At 38.8% G+C, this 25,509-nt stretch overlaps 1 protein-coding gene across 1 annotated transcript; it reads left to right on the top strand.

The window, feature by feature from the left end:
- Nucleotides 1-425: 425 nt before the first annotated feature.
- LOC120533231 lies at nt 426-25,508 on the top strand. The gene is made up of 4 exons (XM_039760011.1): nt 426-529; nt 9,940-10,481; nt 17,863-17,982; nt 25,216-25,508. Exons 2-4 carry the CDS (start codon nt 10,106-10,108, stop codon nt 25,485-25,487), a joined length of 768 nt encoding a protein of 255 aa, XP_039615945.1. The 5' UTR covers nt 426-529; nt 9,940-10,105; the 3' UTR covers nt 25,488-25,508.
- Nucleotide 25,509: the final 1 nt, after the last annotated feature.

Genomic DNA, 25,509 nt, shown 5'->3' with positions numbered 1-25,509 from the left:
AACCGATTATGACAGCAGCAATCCAATCTGTGAGATTGAAAACAAGATTACTGTTCACATGGCCAACTGTACGTTGCATGCTCAAGAGTAAGCTCAGTGCACAGCTTGGTCATATTACAACCGGAGGGCCGAACTGACAATGTGGTATACAAAGAGATCCTTAACAAATAAGTATATTTTCCCTCAGTTTAAAAGGTTTAATTTTCTTCTTAATAAAAATTTAAGGCAGTACTTCGCCGCTGCGAAGCGCGGGTATTTTGCTAGTAATAATAATAATTAATAATAAGCCTTAGTTTATGAGCTATTTGAATATGGTAATATGATAATTCCAGCAGCACAACTCTTCGATAGTCCTGCGGCTTTTATTTTGATACAACGATTTGAGTCCACGCCCGGAAGTGCTTCTTTTCTGTTGTTAATTGTTGCAGGTTTCACATTGCACATTGCACGCAGAGCGGCGCGAACGTTGAACTAACGTGGGTCGGTTTGTGAGGCCCACCTGGAGAATCAGATCATTGAAAGAGAAAAGGTACGTTATTGTGTGTGAATGACAAAGAGATAAAGAGAGAGAGAGAAAGAGAGACTGTAGCCACTGACCCGTGTGTGAAAACTCTTCTTGGTCGGTATTGTTTTGTATGGGCTATGCTGGAATTTGTGTCCTAGTCTAGTGAAAGTGGCACATCACATTACTAGTGATCATTTTAAGCAGGGGCTCCTGCAGGGCTGAACTTTATAGGCGAATTGGAAAAGGAGTGGATGAATGTGCCCTTCCCCGATTTTACTACGCGTTCTTGATGGTCACACGTTATTATGACAGTTTTGAACGTCACGCTGGGCAGCTAGTGGCAATCTGCAACTTAATGTATCATACCTTGTTTTCAGAGGATTGTCACTGAAAGCTTTTCGGAGACAGAGCAAGTGTAACTTAAAATAATCACGTATTAGACTCCCATAAAGAATATATAAGAAAAAAAATCATGTATATCTTCAGATTGCTGATTATTTGTTTATTCATTAAGTCTTTGTTCCATACTAGAAATTATTACGCTGTTGAATACGGCATTGGCACAGTGAGATATGTCATTAACGCTTGGTGGGGTGATGATGAGGTAAGGGTTTTTAAAAACTGCCGTTTAGTGTTGTTTACGCTTTGAGTAAAGCTGTCAGATTCTTACCGTCCTTCTTGGGGCGACTGTATAAACTCTTAGTCAGGTCAGTGCTTTGTAAAGGCTGTTTCCTGTTTGTTTTGTGATGCGCCTTCAGTTTAAGTAAACATATCCATGTTAATTTTGACAGCCTCACTAAATGAAAATGAAACTGAAACGTTCCAATTGAAGCCCGTATAAATTATAATTTAAAATGACCCTGGCATAAGGAACAGCAGTTTTCTTCTTCATGTTAATTTGGATTTTGTCTTGGCTTGTAAATCTGTAAAATTCAAAGGATGTGTGAACAGGTTCTGTTTGGTTATTGTGATGGTTATGCATATCTTCTTTTTCTTTTTCTTTTTTATTTTCCAATGATCCACCTTACTTTCATTACTACTTTACCCCATTTAATTGCCACAATAAGGTGACAATTGTGACCAGAGGGCATCTTGCTTCAAACTAGTTGCTTAATCACACTCTTTTTTGATATGGTGGCCCCATGACCCATTTATCTTTTCTGAAGAATTTCCCATAAGGGTCAAGCTAAAAACGGAGGATTTCAGGAGAGAGAGCAAGAGAGAGAAGGAGACAAAATCAGTGCAATTTCAGCTTTCACAGCCCAATACAATACAATACAATACAATAAAGTTTATTTTTGTATAGCCCAAAATCACACAGGAAGTGCCACAATGGGCTTTAACAGGCCCTGCCTTTTGACAGCCCCCCAGCCTTGACTCTCTGAGAAGACAAGGAAAACTCCCAATAAAACCTTGTAGGGAAAATGGAAGAAACCTTGGGAAAGGCAGTTCAAAGAGAGACCCCTTTCCAGGTAGGTTGGGCGTGCAGTGGGTGTCAAAAGTAGGGGGTCAATACAATACAATATACAAAACAGAACAATTCCTTAAGACAGCATAAAAATAAAAATTTTAGAAGTACGGTTTAACAGTAGATAATATGACATAATTGGGTTTGGATATTTTTAGAGTCCTGGAGACCTCATCCATCTAGCTGCCTCCCCATTTGGCCATGCCACGGCTGAAACCGTTGCTCCGATGAAAGGACCCTCTTTCTCATGATTCCTGTGATCCTTCATCAGGGATGACTTTTCCATAGGCAGGCAAACAACTTGGCAGGTGGGCCGTGGCACCAATTGCCACATTTGGGTACCGAGAAAAGAAACAGAATAGGTGAGGGTTAGTATTCAAATATAATTATCATGTTACTTATGTTATAGTGCTAATGACTAACAACAGAGATGCAGTCTGTACAGTTAATCAGCAGCTCTAGTCAGGATATGCTAAACTGAAGTAGTGAGTCTTCAGCCGGGATTTAAAGGCTGAGACCGAGGGGCATCTCTTATGGAAGCAGGAAGACCATTCCACAGTTTAGGGGCCCTGTAGCTAAAAGCTCCGACCTCCACTGTTATTTTATTAATCCTTGGAATCCTAAGCAGACCGGCATCTTGAGATCTTAATGTGCTCAGGTTTGTAAGTCATGATAAGTTCAGACAAGTAAGCGGACCTTGGCCATTTAATGCTTTATATGTTAAAAGGAGGATTTTGAAATCTGCCCTGAACTTAACTGGGAGCCAGTGTAAAGATTTAAGAACTGGGGTTATGTGTTCATATTTTCTTGTTCTTGTAATAATTCTTGCAGCGGCATTTTGGATTAACTGGAGGCTGTATAGAGAACAGTTTGAACAGCCAGTGAACACCGCATTGCAGTAGTCAATCCTACTAGAGATAAATGCATGAATTAATTTCTCACAATCCTGTTTATTTAGAAAGCGCCTTAATTTCCTAACATTTTTAAGATGGAAAAAACATGTTTTGGACAACTTTGTAATATGCGCTTTAAATGACATGCTAGAATCAAAGATAACTCCTAGATTGCGGGCTGATTCAGTAAAATTAATTGGGATTCCAACTGAGTTAAATGACGACAAAATATTGCTGTGATCAGCGTCATTCCCTCCAACAATTAACATCTCTGTTTTATCTGTATTTAAAGACAAGTAGTTCTCATTCATCCATTCCTTTAATTCACTAACACAACTAATTAAAGACAACATCGGAGAAACTTCATTTGATTTAAATGAAAGGTATAACTGGGTGTCATCTGCATACGAGTGAAAATTAACATTATGTTTCCTAATGAGAGATCCCAGTGGAAGCATGTAAAGTGAAAACAGTAAAGGTCCCAGTACTGAGCCCTGCGGGACACCATATTGAACTTCTGTGTATAATGATGGAGTACTGTCAGCACATTTCTGTACATACTGGAATCGATTTGATAAATAAGAACTGAACCAAGCGAGCACGGGGCCTGTAAGCCCAACATCGTTTTCTAGCCTGTGCAGTAAAATAGAATGGTCAATGGTGTCAAATGCTGTACTTAAGTCCAACAACATAATTACAGTGGAATTTCCTTCATCAGAGGATATCAGAATGTCGTTTACAACCCGTGTTAGTGCCGTTTCTGTACTATGACCAGTGCGAAAGCCAGACTGGAATTTCTCAAATAAATTGTAATGCGTAAGGTGTGACTGAAGCTGACTGGCGACTACCCAACTAGCCCAAGCTACTAATGTTGGATAAAGGAGAGTTAAATACAACAACACCTGAATGAAGGAATGGGATATTGATAAAAAATAAGATGGATGCCAGAAAAATAGAAATGAATAAATGTTAAAAGTACAGGTTTCCGAAACGTGTAGAAGAGTTCCCAGTACATTTAAGTGATTGTAGGGGTCAGATAGCAAACCAATGGCACAGCACTCACATGGGGTAACATAATGCACTCAATGGTCTATTTTAATTTGGGGTTGATGATGATGATGTGTGGGGAAAAGGCTTTTTAAATTGATTTATTTATGTATTATTTATTTATTTAGCTTTTCAAGGTCCTATTTACTTTTAACTTGCTGGTTGTGTTATGTCTGAGACTTTAATAGTTAAACTACTGCTTTATCAAAAGCCTGTTCTTTCTACTTAACTGTTGGAAAACCAGGTGTTCTCTTACTAGACAGAGTCTGGAGAAGTTCATGTATTTAGAACAGACTGCTACAATGCATTACTCACAGATTGTTCAAATTGTTCTTTTTTGTAGACACCACTTAATTCAAAATGCTGCAGCAAGGATAATTACTCACGTACAGTTCGTTAAGTGTTTACATGGGCTTCCAGGTACGTTTAGGGCTGATTTCCAAGCTTTCTAGCCTTGAAATTTTTTTAAATGCCTCTGGCCCCCTTTACTGATAATGCACACCTCAGTATGGTTGCATTATGATCCTGAGATGCCCATCGTCTAAAGTGGCCAAGGATTAAATAAACCATAGAAGACCAATCACTTAAGTACAAAGCCCAATAGCTGTGGAGTGATCTGCAGGTTTGTGTAAGGGTGAGGGTTAGTAAGGATAAGGGTGCACCATCAGCCCTAGCGTTTCACTGAAGACTCGCTACTTTAGAGTTGATGATTAGACTTTTCATAAAGTGTCTATACTTGTTCACAACACTTTTGCTTCTGAACAAAAAACAATTATTCTAATTTGGGATCCTGAGGGTGGTTCGTCGTATGGTGGACGTGGCACCGCACCGTATCAGTGCATGCTCCCAACTTCCCTCTGTCTCTAGTTTATTGACTCTGTGCCATTTTTTAATCTTGGTTTCCTGCTCTGGCAGTTGGTTGCACTGCTAATTTGGCAAATATAACAAAGTGATTGAGACTCTTGTGATTCAGCTTTCTTATTTTATGTAATTATACTCCAGCATGTTGCTGATAGACTTCCCAGAAGAAGGAGAATGTTCACCTGGCCTAGGATGACAAAACTATGGCTTTGTTTGTTATGAGATGGACTCTTCAGAGGTTAATGCTGTTAAATGGAGTTTTTACTTTTCTTTGTTGTCCTCCAGTCATTTTTAAAATTTTACATTATTAGAATTCCATCCATCCATTATCCAACCTACTATATCCTAACTACATGGTCATGGGGGTCCGTTGGAGCCAATCACAGCCAGCACAGGGCGCAAGGCAGGAATCAAACCCCGGGCAGGGATTATTAGAATTTATATTTGCGTAATATAGATTTTATTAAACTATTGAGATGTATTTCTTTTAATCAGTTTGTTAATATGCAAGTGTATGTGTGTACTTTATTTACTCTCACTGCATTATGTGTATACACTGTATGTTTGCATATAGTAAAGTTGAATAGAACTGAATTATAGAAATAGTTAGATTGGACTGTTTCTGAAATCAGTTGGCCAATTTGCTGGATGTGTGAATTAACCCTCCGTCAGGTGCATTGCAATTTGTCACATGTGCGGGCGCAAGGTATCAGTCAGGCACATGTCAGAAATACTATTGTAAAGTAGGAATTCAAAATGCAACTGCTTACATATATCAACAGTTTGGTGTAATCCTTTAAAAGTACAACCTGTACCTACTAGTACATGATGGCATTTGCAATAATTGTATCTGTTTATTCCACTTTTAACAAAAGACAAAAAAAAAATCTGAGTACATTTTGCAAAATATTATGTACATGGCACAGAGGATGTTCTTTGAAACAAATGTTTATGTAAGAAGTACGTTATCATCATGTAACTGAGCTTGCCATCTTCGTTCAGAAGCCTGAATAAGTATAGAAAGAAAGAAAGAAAGAAATGCAGGAAACAAAGAATTAGACATACATATGGAGTGAAATTGCACTATCGGGCGCCATGTTCCTAATAGATAAATAGATACAGTGGAACCTTGGTTTGCGAGCATAATTCGTTCCAGAAACATGCTTGCAGTCCAAAGCACTCGTATATCAAAGCGAATTTCCCCATAAGAAATAATGGAAACTCAGATGATTTGTTCCACAACCCAAAACTATTCATATAAAAGTGATTAATACAAAATATAAAGTAAAAAATACATGAAACAAATTAACCTGCACATTACCTTTAAAAAGAATCATGGCTGGTGTGAGTGAATTTCTAAACTCTTGTGGGATTCCACCCAACGGGACGACACGTGGAAGAGCGGCCCAAAGCAATCGCAGTCTCCCAGCATTGTAGCAGTTCGCCATATAAGCGTATCCAAAAATAATCACGGACATGCAGACGGAGAATAGGAGATGATTGCTAGAGAGAGACAGACAGACAGACAGACAGACAGACGAACCATCAGCTCAGTTGTGATCACATGACGCTCAGCAAAAAGTGTATCCATACTACTCGTTTTGCAAGACATCGCTCGTTTATCAAGTCAAATTTTATTAAAAATTTAGCTCGTCTTGCAAAACACTCGTAAACCAAGTTACTCGCAAACCGAGGTTCCACTGTACTTTATTAATCCCAAGGGGAAATTCACATACTCCAGCAGCAGCATACTGATAAAAAACAATATTAAATTAAAAAGTGATAAAATGCAGGTAAAACAGACAATAATTTTGTATAATGTTAACGTTTACCCCCCCGGGTGGAATTGAACATTAATTTTATTTTAATTGTATTTTAATTTTTTTTTCATTTTTATTACTATTTAATTTAATTTTTAATTATTTAATTTAGTTTATTTAAGTACTATTTAATTTACTATTTAATTTAATATTGTTTCTTTGTATCAGTATACTGTTGCTGGATTATGTGAATTTCCCCTTGGGATTAATAAAGTATCTATCTATCTGAAGAGTCGCATAGTTCAAACGGTGACAAAATATAAAGTAATACTGTATATGACAATGCATTATTGCGACATATGGTTATAGAGAGTCTCGGACAAGTAAAGCAAAAGTACAAAATAAAAAAAATACTATTTTGTCACCAATGACATATTTGGGCTCAATGTGCCTGCAGGATCTCCAACACCATATCTGCCTTCCACGATGTTGAATCTGCGATTACTCATCACATTGTTCACAGGCATGTGATGTGTGAGGCTGGTTCAGAGGCGGGTCCAGCTCTGCCAATCGGAACATGGCATATCTGAAATTACATCATTTGTGTGCCTGTCAGATCAGTTGCGCCTGACAGAAGGTTAATGGAAGTGGCTATAGAAGGAAGGAGAGTCCACTATCCATTAACATGTGTTTTGTGGATAGTCGTGTGGGTTTTGTTATTAGAAATAGCTTCACTAGTCAGATACATCTTAGACTTTTATGAAGAAGCAACCAAAGTTGTAGAGGTGCATATAATGTTATTTAGGCTGACATTTACAGTGGGCATAGAAAAGAACCCCTCCTTCGAAATATTCCTTTTTTTTGCTTTACAGCCTTAAATGAAAACACACACAAAAAATATTCCTTCCCAGCTTTACTTCCTCAATACAACCTATGACATCCAAGTGAAAGACATCACAGGTACAGTTCAGAAAAATGATAAAAAATCAAAAACAAGACATACTAAGATTAGTAAAGGATCACCATAATAGTGTCAATGTCATTTTGTTGAACCACCTTTTGCTTTAATGATTCCCTTCAGTCTGTTGGGATACTTCTATTTCAGCTTTGCACATCTAGATTGAGCTATCAATATTTGCCCCCCACTCTTCTTTACAGTTTAACTGTTCAAGTTTTGTCAGATTGGATGGTGAGTGTTGGTGGTCTGCTATCTTCAAATCTTTCCACAGATTTTCAATGCGATTTCAATTTTTAAGTCTGGGCTCTGACTGGGCCACACGAGGACATTCACTTTTTTCTCCTTCAGCCACTGTGTGGTCAATTTTGCTTTGTGCTTCAGGTCGTCATGTTGAAAGGTGAATATTCTGCTCATCTTCAACTTTCTGGCAGAGGGTAGAAGGTCTTCCTCAAGAATTTGATGGTATTTTGCCCCATCCATTTTTCCTTCTACCCTAACGAGAGCCCCAGGCCCTGCAGCAGAGAAACACCCCCCTCAACAGGATGCTGCCCCCTCCATGCTTTACAGTAGGTATGGTGTGTTGTGGATGGTGAGCTGCATTGGATTTCTGCCAGGTGTACCGCTTGGTATTGAGGCCAATTAGTTTGATTTTGGTCTCATCTGACCATAAGACATTTTTTTCACTTGGCGTCAGAATCTTCAAGGTGCATTCTGGTAAAGCTCAAATGAGCCTTAATTTAGCCTTTCTTGAGAAGTGGCTTTTTCCTTGTGACCCTCTCAAACAAGCCACAATTGTGAAGCGCTTGTGAAATTGTAGTCATATTCACACAATGACCACTCTTTGCCATCAAATCCTGTAACTCCTTCAAAAGTGGCCATTGGCCTCTCGGTAGCCTCTCTTACCAGTTTCCTCCTTGCTCTTCCATCCAGTTTGGAGAGACGGCCGGATCCAGAAATGGTCCTAGTAGTACCAAACACTTGCCACTTCTTTATTATGGACTTTACTGTGCACCTTGGGATTGATAAAGCCTTTGAGATGTTTTTTGTATCCATCTTCTGCCTTATGTCTGTCCACAACTCTGTCCCTGAGATCTTTTCAAAGTGACTTGCCACCCATAGTCAGTTGTTTGCTGTCAGTTGCACTACCAAGCAAGGGAATGAATGCTCCAGGAACAGCTTCACTAATCACATGGATTACAATTGATCACAGGTGGATCAAATTCTTCTGAACTGTAGTTGTGATTAGGGAATCCATTCCCAGGAATGAAACTGCTGTAATTCCCGGGAAAACGGGAACGGCCAAGCTCGCATATATTGCGTGTAAAAATCGATCAAGAAATAACAGAGTTATAGTTGAAAATAATTAAGGTGGCGTCATTGCTGCAGCTTGCACTTCATCAGACAACAGCATTGAACAGCAACTTGAAATTGCAATGAGTCAGTCTGTTGCCTCTGCATTATCTGTGCCAAGAAACTTGCCATCACAGAATGATGACAAGAAACTGGATGCATCAGTAAAAGCTGAAATGGCAGTGTTTCAGAGCAACGGCAAGCGCGGGCGTTGTTTAGAACAAGTGTATAGGTATCTGATGATTGTGCCGCCTACTTCAGTGGAGGCAGAGCGTGCTTTCTCAACGGCTGGCATACTCTGCACGAAGGTGTGCTCTTGCCTGGACGACCGCACACTGGACACGTTAATAATAATAATTCATTACATTTATATAGCGCTTTTCTCAGTACTAAAGCGCTATCCACACAGTGAGGAACCGGGAAGCAACCCCACAATCTTTCACAGTCTCCTTACTGCAAAGCAGCAGCACTACCACTGCGCCACCTGTGAGGACGTTGTGCTTTCTACGCTCTTATTACCACAACTAAAGATACATGTACTTGTATGACAGCATGAACTGCTTGTAGATAAGATTAGTCTTTTCTTTATGTCAACATATTGCAGTAGTTTTATTAAAAATAAGTGTCAGTCATTCTAAAACCGTTCACAATCCAGGGAATGAAATGCGGGATTCCCGAATTCCCGGGAATGGATAAACCCGTCCGGGAATGGATTCCCTAGTTGTATCTTTCACTTGGAAGTTATAGATTGCATTGAGTAAGTAAAGCAGGAAAAAATATTGGTTTGTGTGTTCTCATTTAAGGCTGTAAAGCAAAATAAATGGGAATATTTCGAAGGGGGTGATTCTTTTCTATACCCACTGTATGTATAAATCTCTTTTATGTGGAACATTACAAGAGGTAGCAGTGCAGGGCACAGTACTCAGATGGCTGTGGAATGAGTTTCAGCACAGAAAACAAACCTTTATGGTAATGTGATTTTTTTTTTCCCCCACAATTAAATATTACTGAAATATAGAGTGTGGATAAATGAGTTGAGTCAAATATGTTCTGTGCTTCTTGGTACATCTTTGAATATCTTCTACCTCTCTCTCCAGACAAAGAAAAGAACCTGTCATTTTCAGCATCAGATGTGCAATATGGAGGAGACATTTCTGGCTTTGCTGGAGCATTTTGCAATGAAAACAGGTAGTCTCAGAAGAGAATTGTAATAATAAAGTGGACAACTCTGCATTGCATGGTGGTATCCTTTCCATATATGCCATGGAGAAGAAAAGTTTGGACGTAAAGGAAGAGGGTGGTGAAGAAGAGTCTGTGCAACTTAAGAAAGAGAACCTAGACATTAAGGAAGAGCAGTGTGAGTGGTGGAAAATAGGGGTCAAAGAAGAATTAGAATCAAAATGTGGTAGCGCCGAGACACAGAAATCAGAAAGTGTAAGCAATATCAAGGAAGAGGACCTTAAACCACAGTCTGCCTCTCAGTATGAGTGTCCAGATGAAGCAGTACCTGGATTAGGCTTTACCCCTTGTGGACCCCTCTCCCCACCTCAGAATCATTCTGTCCATGTGAAGTCAGAGTCTTCAGTGTTGTGCTTGAAGAGGCCTCCGAAAGAATCCTGTTCAAGTTACTCTGGGAAAGGTGAGTGCTAGAGTAACACACCATAAATCCAGGGTTTCATGTAATTTGCTTACAGCAGGGGTGCCCACACTTTTTCGGCTTGCGAGCTACTTTTAAAAAGACCAGGGGCCTCATAACGCCGTGCGTAGAACTCGTACTATAACATGGCGTAAGCACAAAAGCTGAAATGTACTTACGCACAGAAAAATCCAGATGCAGGAATCTGTGCGTACTCCAACTTCCACGTTCTTCCGCTACATAAATCCCGACCAGCGTGAAAACTAACGCTCGTGCACGCGCATTATGTAACGCCCCAAATCCTCCCAGAATTATGCCTATTTGAATATGCAAATCAATATAAATCGCCCTTAAGCGCAGCCTTCTGTGAAAAGACAATGGGAAAAGCACGGGGAAAATATAAGAATTTCAGCGAATACCAAGTGGAGGCAAAGGAAAAACATACTATTTGTTCAAATCAACCGTGGTATAATCAACAAAAGGAAGTTGATCGAGTGACATAGCGTGTTGGAGAAACTTGAAAGCTCACATCCACAAAATCGCACAGTGCCGGAAATAAAAAAAGAAGTCGCATATCAAAGTCGCCGTGAAAGCCGAGTTGTAAGCCCACTGTCTGAGTGTCATATGAAAGCTTATTAGGGTACAGAGAAAAAAGGCACACAGTGAGGAAAAAGCACGAAATGTCAACTTCAATCTCGACATTTCCACTTTAATCACGTAGTTTATTTTGTCATTAAAGTAGAACATCATAAACTTCATCTTAAAATCATTTAATTAACCAGTTTCTCAAATCACATCGTAATTAAAGTAGTACGTTAAATGCTTTGTTTTGTATTTGATCTTCTATGTGCTCTATGTGTGTGAATCACTACTTGCTTCTTAAACCGGCTCTCTTCCTCCAACTGGACACAGAATCCATTACATTTGTGATATTACAGTTCTCTGAATAACTAAAATACTGAGATGTATATGTGATATCATTTTCATGATGATAGGAGTTAAAGCACGTTATTAAACATGTTTCACTTCAATGAAATAATTTATTGCAGCAGTACAATCAGGGGCGGCTCTAGGCTTGTGGTGGCACTGGGCAGAGGAAGAATCGGTGGCTTCTTCGCCCGCCCGTCAGTAAGGTAGTTTATGCACAGTGGATGGCTGCATAGCCGCCTCGTGCTCTTGACAGAAGCATTTAACTTTTTCCGAATTTTGTCGCTGTGTTTTTAGCTGTGTTGGTATTTTCTCTTCTGTTTTATATTCAATATATATTGGCGTAGCCGTCACTGCAGTCAGTGCTTTTCTTTCCCCAAGTAACCGATCGCCATACAATCAGCTCTGTAATGGACGTTAAGCCATCTGTAAGCTTAGCGCCGATTCTTCAAAACGTTTAAAGAACATTGAAATGTCTTCGTAGTACATGTTTAATTAATCTATCCTTAACGACACTCCCAGTGAAGAATATAGATTATTTAAATGAAGTTAAAGTTTTATCTGTATAATTTAATAAACATATTTTGCTGAATTTCACCTTATAAATGATATTGTTTCTGTTTCTGAACCGCGAGGTCCGTACAGGAAAGGCTTTAAAACATTTTGCAGTGGCTGAGACAGCGTGTCCTTGAAGCTGTATACCGATAATTCCCTTTCCGATCAGCTGTTGCTGTGATTCACACTCAGATACAGTGATATAAATACTCTGAGTGGTGCAGTGAGAGAAATATTGAAAAAGATGATCCGCTGTGGCAACTCCTAACAAGAGGAGCTGAAAGAAGAAGAAGAAGAAGAAGAAGAAGTGAGAGTAACAACGCTAAAGCAGTTATGGTATTTGGAATACTATGGCTGTTCCCTCTACCATTATATTGTTACAAGTTAATTACAATCAGATGCATTACACTAATAAACAATATGCGGTTAGTTTCGGTGTATTTATAAAGCCGCGTCAGGAAAATAAGGTGTAACCACACAGGAATAGTAGCACTGCTTTGACACTGGGTGCCGCCAGTCTGCAAAACCGAGCGGAGAACTTGCGTACGACATGGTATGAGGTACCGTGGAAAAGTGCGTGGATTTACGCCAAGTGTAGGTTTTATACATCGCGATTTGATCGTGGAAAAGTTCTTACGCAACATTTACGCACCGTTTATACATGAGGCCCTAGGTCAAAACGATCAACCTACATTAAAAAATTTATGTGTATATATATATATACACACACACACACACACACACACACACACACATATATATATATATATATATATATATATATATATATATATATATATATATATATATATGCATGGTGGCGCAGTGGTAGCGCTGCTGCCTCAGAGTTAGGAGACCCGGTTCGCTTCGGTCCTCCCTGCGTGGAGTTTGCATGTTCTCCCGTGTCTGCGTGGTTTCCTCCGGCGCTCGGTTTCCTCCCACAGTCCAAAGACATGCAGGTTAGGTGGATTGGCGATTCTAAATTGGCCCTAGTGTGTGCTTGGTGTATATATATATATATATATATATATATATATATATATATATATATATATATATATATATATATATATATATATATATATATATATATATATATATATTTATATTAAAAATTTTGCTTGTCTTGCAAAACACTCGTAAACCGAGGTTCCACTGTGAATATATATATATATATATATATATATATAATATAGTGTGTGTGTGTGTATATATATATAAAAAATATATGTAAACTTAAAATATAAAAATATAAAAAATATATGTAAACTTCCTTTACCTGAACGATTCAAAAACCGAGGTCATTATTTTTAGTCCCGACTGCAAACAGGCTCCACCCCTTGGCCTCGTTTCTCTTCCCATTCCAGTAACTTCGTCTGTCTCCAATCTTGGAATCAAAATGGATACGTTCCTGAAAATGGATGCTCAAGTCAACAGCACAGTAAAATCCTGCTTTTTCCATCTAAGGCGAATCGCCAAACTCAAGCCTATTCTTTCTAACCACCTCCTGGAATCAGTAATTCATGCATTCATTACGTCCCGGCTTGACTACTCTAATTCCTGCCTTTTGGTATCAGTAAAGCCACACTTTCTAGACTCCAACTGGCTCAAAATGCGGCTGCAAGGCTTCTAACTGGAAGTAGCAGAATCCAACACATTTCACCAATTTTGAAAACCCTTCACTGGCTGCCGGTTAGATTCAGAATCGATTTTAAGATTCTCCTCCTAACCTATAAGGCATTAAACGGTCTAGCCCCGCCTATTTGAGTGTCTTGCTCCATTGTCACAATCCCCCTCGTGTTCTTAGATCCACAGATCAGCTGCTCCTAACCGTTCCCAAGGCACGTTTTAAAGCTCGTGGTGAAAGGGCTTTCTCCGTCTGTGCACCCAGGCTCTGGAACTCCCTGCCCTTAGTGGTTAGGCAAGCCGCTTCAGTCGCCACATTCAAATCTCGCCTAAAAACGCACTTCTTCACATTGGCTTTTAATTCTTAACCTGTTTCATTTTCCACTTGTCTTTTGCTATTTTCTCTATTTTATTTGGTCCCTTGACCTGTTTTAGTATCTCTGTTTTAATTCTCTCTTAATGTTTATTTTTAATATTTTGCTTTTAGTCCTGCTTGTTGGAACTGTACAGCGCTTTGGTCAGTTGTAATGCTGTGTTTTAAGCTCAACAAATAAATATGGTATGGTATATATATATATATATATATATATATATATATATATATATATATTTATATATATATACAAAAATATAAAATTCGAAGTCTGAATCACTATATATATATATATATATATATATATATATATATATATATATATATATATATATATATATATATATATATATATATACACACATATACACAATCAGCTCGCTAGCTGCTGCATTCGAAACAGTCAGTTGGCATGGTTGTATAATGCAACTACATTATACTACACCAACGATAGTCTTAACAAATAATATATTTTAAAATAAAATAATTAAAGATATTATCCAAATTGGGGTTTAATTGAGTTTAGCTGGATTTAGCTACATTTCGGACTGTTTCCGGAATGCAGTAGCTAGCGAGCTGATTGGAGACCGTAAGAGCCAATCAGAATTTTTGAAACCAAGTCTGTGATTGGTTGGTTTTGTGGCACACTTTTAACGGTGTACAGAGAGTTGAGCGCTTGCAGCAGAGAATGTTGTGAGCGCAAGCAACACATTGCGAGCAAGCGCAAATGAAAAAACTGAGCGAGAGGGGGTGCTATTGTGTGTGTGTGTATATGGATAAGTGCAAACACTGAAATACATTTTTTGCACGCAGCAATGAATTTTGTTCACTCAAATTCAGCTTTTGTACGCTCAAAATAAATTTCTTCTCAAAATGCAACACTTGCACTTGCAATATTTTTTTACGTGCGCTCAGAATAGTGGCACTGAAATAACGCCATACAATCGCAGTCTCCCAGCGCTGTAGCAGTTCGCCGTATAAGCGCATCCAAAAAGATCAAGGAACATTATAAAGATCCCGCTGCAATAAATAACAGCGCTGTTGCTGTTTCAAACTGAATAAACTGGTGTTTATTCAGCTGGTGTTAAAGTACTGAGACTCAGCTTCGTGTTTTGGGGAGCAAGATGAGGACTCGCACTTCACAGCGCACACACACACAGTCACAATGCTGTAGTAAACAGAGAGAGGCGCTGGGCGAGCGAGATAAGAAGAGAGAGAGAAAAAGACGCACTGAGCGAGCGAGATAAGGAGAGAGAAAAAGACGCGATGAGGGAGCGAGCGAGCGAGATAAGGAGAGAGAAAAAGACGCGATGAGGGAGCGAGCGAGCGAGATAAGGAGAGAGAGAAAAAGACGCGATGAGCGAGCGAGATAAGGAGAGAGAGAGAACCACCATCAGCTCAGTTGTGATCACATGACGCTCAGCAGACAGTGTATCCATACTACTCGTATTGCAAGACATCGCTCGTTTATCAAGTCAAAATTTATTAAAAATTTTTGCTTGTCTTGCAAAACACTCGTAAACCGAGGTTCCACTGTGTATGTATATATATATATATATATATATATATATATATATATATATATATATATATATATATATAATATATATATATATATATATATATATATATATATATATATATATATATATATATATATGTATGTATATATATATATATGTATATGTATGTATGTATGTATATATATATATATATATATATATATATATATATATATATATATATATATATATATATATATATATATATATATAAAAAAATATAAAATTCGAAGTCTGAATCACAATCTGATTGTATGGGCGGTTACCTACCAGGTAACACGTGTGGTTGGTCTGCAAATCGGCAGACATGCACCAAGAGTGCCCTCTCAGTTGCGATCATAGCAGATCAAAGAATGTTACATAGTTAACTGTCAAATAATGCAAATTTATTTTTTTTAACTATCAGTGAGTGCTTTCAACCTTACTTGTCGCTTTTGCACTGAACTTAATATGAATTAAATGGGTAACGGTCTTATAAACACTTGAAAGAAGTAATATAAGAATTATAGATTTTGAATTAAAAAAAAAAGTAATTTATACCAACATAATTCATTACTTATTTCTTTATTCCCCTAAAAATGGAAATATTGAAGTCAGCACTACATTTTAGATAGATACTTTACCAGCATAACATCAATTACAAATTCTACCATGCATGTCACCTGTTTGCAAAGATCACAGAACACCAAGGTGATTGTTGGCAACAGGATGTGCTGGTGATGGACACTTCTTTGTCATTTCAAATAGCTAGGACTCTATTAACTGGGAGTTTGCCAGGTGACCTATTGGTTATATACACTGCTCAAAAAAAAAAAAAGAACATTTAATCATCTCAGTGTAACACCAAGTCAACTAAACTTCAGGGACATCAATCTGTCCAGTTAAGAAGCTTAAGTGATTGTAAATCAACTTCACCTGCTTTGATGCCAATGAAAGTGACAACAGGTGACATGGAGTGGCAACAGCAAGACAACCCCTAAAAGGGAATAGTGACTGCAGACCATTGGTCTCTCCTTGTCCTTCCTGACTGGTTCTTCTCTAGTTTTGTGTTTTGCTCGTGTCCTTGTCACTACTGGTAGCCTGAGGTGGTACCTGCAGCCGATTCAGGTTGAACAGGTAGTCCAGCTCCTCCAGGATGACGTGCTGTCACAAGACGGCTTGCTGCGTCTCTCCCAGCACAGTCTCAAGAGCATGGAGGAGATACCAAGAAATGGGCCATTACACGAGTAGATCTGGACAGGGCCGTGGAAGAGCATCAACCCAGCGGTAGGACTGGTATCTGCTCCTTTGTGTGAGGAGGAAGCACTGCCAGAGCCCTATAGAATGACCTCCAGCTGGCTACTGGTGTGCATGTGTCTGACCAAAGTGTCACAGACTCAATAAGGGTGGCATGTGGGCTCGAATTCCTCTGGCGGGACCTGTGCTCACAGCCTATCACTGTGCAGCTTAGTTATCATTCGCCAGAGAATGCCACAATTGGCTGCTCCGCCATTGGTGCCCTTATTCTCCTCACAGATAAGAGTAGGTTCACACTGAGCACGTGACAGAAACTAAAGAGTGTGGTGACAATGGGGCAGTGGGAATGTGATTGTCTGGGGAGACATTTCCTTGGAGGGTCACACAGAGGCAACGGTACCCTAACTGCTTTTAGGTACCGGGGTGTTGAGTTAAATTTTCATCTCTTAACAAAGAAACAGGATTGCAGTTTCAAAGATTTTTTGTTAAGCTAATTCTACCCCGGCGGTATGGTGGCGCAGTGGTAGCGCTGCTGCCTCGCAGTAAGGAGATCTGGGTTCGCTTCCCCGGTTCTCCCTGCATGGAGTTTGCATGTTCTCCCCGTGTCTGCGTGGGTTTCCTCCCACAGTCCAAAAACATGCAAGTTGGGTGCATTGGCGATCCTAAAATTTTCCCTACTGTGTGTGTGCTTGGTGTGTGTGTGCCCTGCGGTGGGCTGGCGCCCTGCCCATGGTTTGTTCCTGCCTTGCGCCCTGTGCTGGCTCCAGCAGACCCCGGTGACCCTGTGTTAGGATATAGCGGGTTGGACAATGACTGACGAATTCTACCCCCAAATATGTGACTTGTCAAATACTCTTTGAATCCATTACTGAATTTGACTTGTTTTATGTTTTGCATTATTGAGTTCATAGTAGAGATTTATGTGCATGAAAATCGATCTCAACCCTCACAGACCCACCAAAGCTCATACCCACTCTCATTGTTTTGTTTAATTGCTTACCAATTATGTAAATAACTGTGTTGTATCCTACCAAATAAAATAACCTGCCCACTGCTTTTTTATTCTCATTTGTTCATTTACTAAACTCCCTTATTTTAATTTCAGGTCCTGGGGATTTGCAACCTATCTCAACTGCATCAGATGGGAAACAGGGCCCAAACCTGATGGAACTGCTTGCACTTGGCCAATTTAGACTGAACAGTCTGCCTAACCTTCTAGACTCTGGTATGTGGGAGAAAGTCCATGTAAACTTGGAGAGACAATGCCAACAACACACAGATAGATAGTAGCTATGACACAATTTGAACTTGATTCGAGAGCTGTAAGACCAAAGGACTAAGAGAAAGGAGAGAGAGGTTAAGAGCACGTACTGATACAGGTCATTGCTGCACCCACCACATGACAAGTCAAGTCCGGATACAGATTTAGGACCTGAGTGTAGCCATGCAACAGGTGATACCTTAGCATCACACTAGTTCAGATGGAGTGAGAGGTTTTTTTATGGTGGCTGGAGGACACTAAACATCATCTCAAATATAGTCCTTTCCAGAAATATTAGCACCCTGTGCTTGTCTCAGAAAGTGCACCACATTTCTCAGAAAAAGACAGCAATTACAAATGCTTTGGGATTTACTTGTTTATTTCTTTTGTTTCAACTGGAACAATACAAAGAAGCAGAGAAGAAAAGTCAAATGTGATATAATTCCACACAGAACTCTAGAAATGGATTGGACAACATTATTGGCAGCTTTATAAAATTATAAAAAGTAATTGGATTTCAATCATTTGACGCTCCTTTAATTTATATTGAAACTCGCCTGTGGCAAGAACCTGCTGCTGGCAATACAGAAATCAAAGTTTAAATGGAGGAAAGTTGGCTCAATCTTTGTGTCTGTGTGTACCACACTAGGCATGGAGAAAACAAAGAACTGTCTGAAGAAGAGCACGGACAATATCAAGTCCTCAAGTACTGCTGGGCAAGTTACTCAGGAAGAGTAATAATACTTTTAAAGAGTAATAATATTACTTATTGCTTAGTTCCAAAAGTAATTAGCCACATTACTCGTTATATATAGTTGTTTTGACATCCACCCCCAATAGCAGTGTCCTGCAACTAGCGCCTTTTACAAAAATCGAGCAAAATGGCCCCTTTAATTGGGTAACTGAATCGATTACAATATGCAGGCCTTCAAATTAGCTTAGGGCTCCTCTTCTGGCAAGTTGATGAAGGGGCCCGAGTTGCCTTGAAAGCTGGCATATTGTAATCGGTTCAGTTAGCCAATAAAGTATGCCGTCTTACTTGACTTCTAATTGCAGTCTTAAGTCTAGGCATGCCCTCCCGCCATGTTTGCTTCTGTTAGTTCTTTTTACAACCTTGTTTTTGCACTTTATCTTTCCCTCTTTTTAAATTTAACACCTTCTTTACTCCAGCCTGGCAATTCATTTTTAATACATGGTCAAACCACATTACTCTTAGATCGATATATATATATATATATATATATATATATATATATATATATATATATATATATATATATATATATATATATATATATATATATTCTGTTCATATGTATTCATCTCAAAAGGGCTGCTTTTATTTTATCTCTGCCGTCTACTTTGCTCTTTTGGCATCACGCATTATGTACAGTATACTTAGTACTTAAAGCATACACTTGGTTATGCTCCTTTTGACTTTTATTGCTAATATATTCACTGTGGCACTCTGGGGGACAGGGCGACATGAAAGTGGCAGACATTAACAGGCTTTTTGTTTTCAGAATGTGCAGTATTGTTATGAGAAGTACTTCAAGCTCTGTTTGGTATTAGGCTTTGTTCACACGGGCGTTAAAATCGAGCGGTTTTTTTTTTGCGTTCGTAGCGTCCGGTGAGCGCGGATGAAGCGCCGAGTGTTTTCTACACGTAGGAGTCAATGAGAGTGTTCACACGGGCTTTGGTGACGTGCGTTTGTCCGGCTGCGCGTTTATACGGCATCAAAAAAACGTTGCATGCATCTTTTTCTTGGCGTTCAAAACCCAACTAACGCAAGGAAACCGCTTTTCTAGTTCGTTTTCTGCGCGTTTATTTTACGCTTCGGCGTAGCGGGGGGTTATCATTTCAGTGCATAACACCGGTGTAAGCGCACACTCGACTACTGTTTTCTTACCTCAAAGTGACATATTCGGGGCTAACACCAAGTCGCATATTGGTTGATCGGCGTGCAGCAGACAATCAAAAGTGGAAACCGACATCCGACAGTAATTAAAAAAACTTGCGCGGAAATTTTCGCAGTTCTTCATAAAGCACAAAAAAACTTCCTTTAACCCAACGTTGTGCAGTCAGAGGATGAACCCAGTAGCGGCTGCGATTTTTTCTCTTCCTACGTCGCCGTATTACGAGTATTTTTAAAACAAGAAGATTAATATATAACATAGCAAAATGGTCCATGTTGAAAGGTGGCACCTCAAATAAAACTACAAGGGCATTCATATCCAGTTCCCGACACTGCCTCCACAGGTTAACACACAAACTACAATTTGGGCTCTAGGCTGGCGTTAGACAGAGACAAACAAACGCCGGTGTAGAAGTCAATCGATCGCCACCACAAAATGCAACATAAATGTCTAGGACGTTCAGAGCAAGTTCGTTTATCCAAAAACTTAACGCCCGTGTGAACAAGGCCTTACTGTCTAGTATACTAGGGATTTTGTAAGGTACTCAAATGATTATTGTATTTCATTACCATGTACTTGTAGAGCTTAGAGTTAGATGATTTATTGTACTTTATTTTGATATTTATAATATACTAGCAGAATACCCGCGCTTCGCAGCGGAGAAGTAGTGTTTTAAAGAAGGTACGAAAAAGAAAAGGACAAATTTTAAAACTAACGTAACATGGTTGTTAATGTAATTGTTTTGTCATTGATATGAGTGTTGTTCTCATATCTATCTATATATATATTTCTCTATCTATCTATATATATATATATATATATACCCGCGCTTGGCAGCGGAGAAGTAGTGTGTTAAAGAAGGAAAGAGAAAGAAAAGGAAACATTTTAAAAATAATGTAACATGATTGTCAAAGTAATTGTTTTGTGTATTTGGCGGCAGCGTCAGGAAGTTGTTTTCGGTAGCTGCATCAGAAAATGTACCACGACGTCTGACACGCCTCCTTTTTAGTGTTTTCTCACAGCTTGGATTGCTGCTGTCATATATATATACACACACATACATACATACATACATACATACACACATACACACACACAAATTATATACATGTGTGTATGTATGTGTGTGTGTGTGTATAAATACACATACATATACTTGTGTATATGTTTGTATGTGTCTATATGTGTGTGTATAGGTTTGGTCACTGAGTGCAAGGGAAAAATAATAAATTATAGTCTATAAGTTATTAAACAGTAAAACATTAACGTTTTAAGAAGTACAGGTACATTGAAATTACATTTTCTATGTGAACATTCAAATTTGTGCCTCTGGTAATGTGCCTTACCGGCATTTAAAGAAAATTAGTTTTGTGTCCTCTGCAGTGTTAAGAGAGAAAGGCTTTGGTTTGGGATAAAAGGAAAAAAGGTGTAAAGAAAGGAAAGTTGCCTTTTTCTTTTATATAGTATAGCAAAATACCAGGCCGCGAGAAGTAGTGTGTTAAAGAAGCAATGAAAAGAAAAGGAAACATTTTGAAAATAACGTAACCTGATTGTCAATGTAATTGTTTTGTCACTGTTGTGAGTGTTGAGTGTTGTTGTTATATATATATATATATATATATATATATATATATATATATATATATATATATATATATATATATATATATATATATATATATATATATATATATTTACACACACATATATACACAGAAATACATATATATATATACATACACACACACACACACACACACACACACATATATATATAAGCATACATATACATACATATCTACATATATACACACACAGCTATTTCGTATCAGTGCAATACGCTGTTTGTTAAAACGGTTGACTCCCGCTCTTGCGTGCAATAACAAATCAAATCATTCAGTTGTCTTTGCTCATATGTCATTTTAGAGCTGGACGCCTGGCATCTTTTTGGCCACAGGTTCGTTTCTGTTTGCTGTGAGGTTCTGTGTTGTGGAGATTCTCAGGATGGATTGCAGGTGCTCATCAGTGAGGCGACTCCTGTGTGCTGTTTTGTTAGTCTTTATCACTGAGAAGAGCTTCTCACACAGATATGTGCTACCAAACATGCACAAGGTTTGAGCCGCATGTAGACGGACTTTTTTTGTTCTTCAAAGTCACCAAAGCGCCGTGCAAACTCAGTGCGCAATAACTGTAGCTTCGCAATAACTTGCAGCATCATAAGGTAGACTTGATTAACGTGGTAAGTGTTCGGCAAGGCAGCTGAAGCGCTGCATTATGGGATCTGTAGTTTATTGTGTTACCAGCGCTTCATATACCCGGCTTTAATAACAATAATACAGTATATAAAATGATCTCACGGGCTGGATATAATTACACGCCGGGCCGGATGTGGCCCGCGGCCCTTGAGTTTGACACATATGGACTAAATAGAACTTGAAAAGATATATTTTTCAAATGTGATCGCGCAATTCAGATAGAGTTGACGCACTACAGCCTGCATGCCTCAATGAGTCATCCTCCCCTCGCTCTTACTTTTTTACCATTCATCTAATGAATACACTGAGTATGGCTTTACCAAAACAATCATTGATGGCGAATAAAGTATCCATTATTCGAGTATGTAGAGCGGGATATATATATATATATATATATACATATATATATATACCCGTATCGCAGCGAGAAGTAGTGTGTTAAAAAGGTAGAAAAGAAAAGGAAACATTTTAAAAATAATGTAACATGATTGTCAATATACAGTATTTGTTTTGTGAGTGTTACTGAGTGTTGCTGTCATCAAGGATTTGATTATCATTATTTCTTTCAATCAGGTTCGTATTTGTAGGATGTGTTGTGTTCAAGTTACATTCCGTGTTTGTCAATCGTTGTAAAGATGACAGGTTTCATTCATCGATTCGTTTCTTACTGCATCAATAAACAGCTCGTCTTCTTCTTTATCTGAGACCTGACACACTGCATGCACGGGTTTTTTACACTGTCTTCCTTTAGCGGGACATTGACTTTTTCCACCGTGTGCTTTGTTTCCACAGTAGCTGCATTTATGAATATGCTTATCAGACGCTTCATATTTTTTGCTGCCTTTTCAATTGTGTAATTCGGTTTTTGTTCAGCGCTCTTTGGAACTGTTGCTTTTATCTGTGCACTGCGTCAGTTCACGTGAGCCACTCGGTGTACTTGCATCGAAGGTTCCCAGCTGTGCTGGTGCCATCTCGTGCTATGTCCATGGCTGTATTTAATGTTACCTTAGTCCTGGCACTTAAAACTTTCTCTCGCAGTTTCGCTGAGTTTGTGCCAAACACCACGCTGACCATCTCATCTTCCTCTCCATAAGCACAGTCCTTCACCCGTGAATATTTACCCGTGGCAGTTTGCTATTGGATTGCCGCTGACGGACGGCCTTATATGGGCAGGCACTAAATTACAAACGCCAGCGGCAGCCTGTCTATGAACTTAATTTAAAGTGTAGGTTTACATCGTGCTTTGTTTCCGAAGTAGCAGAACTCATCAATATGGTTGTATATGTCACTCACTCGCTTCTTATTGTTTCGCTGCCTTCTCAATTATATGTTTTCTTCAGCGCTTTTTTGAGGTCTTCCTGATTTTCTATGTGCTGCGTGATTACGTGGGAGGCGTGATGATGTCACACGAAACTCCACCCCCATGGCGTTGAAGCTCATCTCCATTACAGTAAATGGAGAAAAACTGCTTCCAGTTATGACCATTACGCGTAGAATTTCGATATAAAACCTGCCCAACTTTTGTAAGGAAGCTGTAAGGAATGAACCTGCCAAATCTCAGCCTTCTACCTACACGGGAAGTTTGAGAATTAGTGGTGAGTGAGTGAGTGAGTCAGTGAGTGAGTGAGTGAGGGCTTTGCCTTTTATTAGTATAGATTTATATTTTTTATTTTACATACTTATTTTTTGAACTTGTTGGTCTTCCTTGTGCCTTTGTCTATGTGTAGAGTTGTAACATAAACAGTCTCCCTCAGGATTAATAAAAGTTTTCTGTTTCTGTAGAAACAATCAATTCATTTCCGGCGCCGCATCCGAGTGGCAGCCTTTCCAGCAGCTCCGTATATGACTTTATCTTTTTACCTTTTTATCTCTATTTTTCTCTATTGTGAATTTCCCCTTGGGATTAATAAAATATCTATCTATCTAGATCACACAGAATATAAATGTGCTGTCAACAGGCAGAGACACAGGAGGGGATCCTTTTCTTTTTATCCCAATATATGACAGCAATATTGCCTGGCTGACTATCCAAGTCATAGCCTTGTGATCTTAAATTGTGGTTGATTTTGCATTTAGTGCCAAGTTCACTTGGTTGTGTTGCTGAGGAGTTTGCAGGATGGCTACTGGATACTGACTTTTGGTCTTTCACGACTGACGTAGCTCTGATTTGATTCTTTTTTTTTCTTGCCTAGTCTTGTATTGGCCTTTACTCTCATTAGATTTTGTTTCCCACTCGGCTTGCATCAGTTTTTTACATCTGGTGTGTTTATCAAAGAATCTCTGTGGCTGCTGATAAACACTCAGTCATTTGTGGATTTAAATCCCCATAGAAGCAGAAAATATAAGTAAATAAGCCAATTTCTTTTAACTAATTGCTTAATTCCCAGTTCTTATTACAGTTGTGTATCACACTTGCTTGGCATGCAGTTCTATTTTAGCATTGCAAGAATCACCGGATTATATCATGTTATGAGTATTGTTTTCACAACCATTATTTCAGGCAAATATGGTGACAATTAAAAGGTGTGCAATTCTGCATAATGCTTACAAAAATTGAACAAATTGTGCTTCTCCCCAATGGTTTAGTTCTTTCCTACTGATGTGGCTACATAATCAATTGTCATCATGTGAGGGAGCAACATTTGCATTTTAATTGCAGCTAGTTGTGCTGTTCACAATTCATGCAATTTAAACACACATTTACATTTTCATGTACTGCAAATCAAATCCTGGTGGGGTAGCTCACAATTATCATGTTTTCCTATCCTCTTTATAGTTTTTGGTGTCTAAATGTTTTGCAAGTTCAGCATTTTTGGGGGGATATATTACTGAAAACACTGTTTAGCAGAGACACAATGATTTCTGTCATCCGTAAAATGGAAGTACAGCTGTTGAAATGTTATTGTGGTTTGAATTTATTGAGACAGGCAAAAGTTATTCTACAATAAATGCTTGCCTTTGTCACATCTTTCTGAGATGGCTTGTTCCGCGTTTATATAAATGTGTGAAATATTGTGTTCCTACAGATTTACCAGAGAGTGGCAGCTTTTCCCTGTCTTCAGTTCCTCAGACGTCTGCTAATCCAAGGCTACAACAGACACCCCATAATGATAATATGAAGAAACCAGCATCTGGAACTGAGCCTTTGATATCAGACATTTTTCAGTGTGGGGCTGTACCTGTTGAAAAACAAACGAGGATAGATGCGATCAACAGTCAAAAACAAATTCAAAATACGAACTCAGTGGCTTTGAGTGTCTGTCCAGCACAAAGGGGCAGTTTTTACCTGCATAACTAAATACAAAGATATTTGGAGTCAG

Source organism: Polypterus senegalus, chromosome 8 (genome assembly GCF_016835505.1).
Source record: "Polypterus senegalus isolate Bchr_013 chromosome 8, ASM1683550v1, whole genome shotgun sequence".
In the NCBI taxonomy this organism is placed as follows: Eukaryota; Metazoa; Chordata; class Cladistia; order Polypteriformes; family Polypteridae; genus Polypterus; species Polypterus senegalus.
The sequence above is the reverse complement of the archived record's forward strand: the minus strand, read 5'-3'. Positions and strand labels throughout refer to the sequence as shown.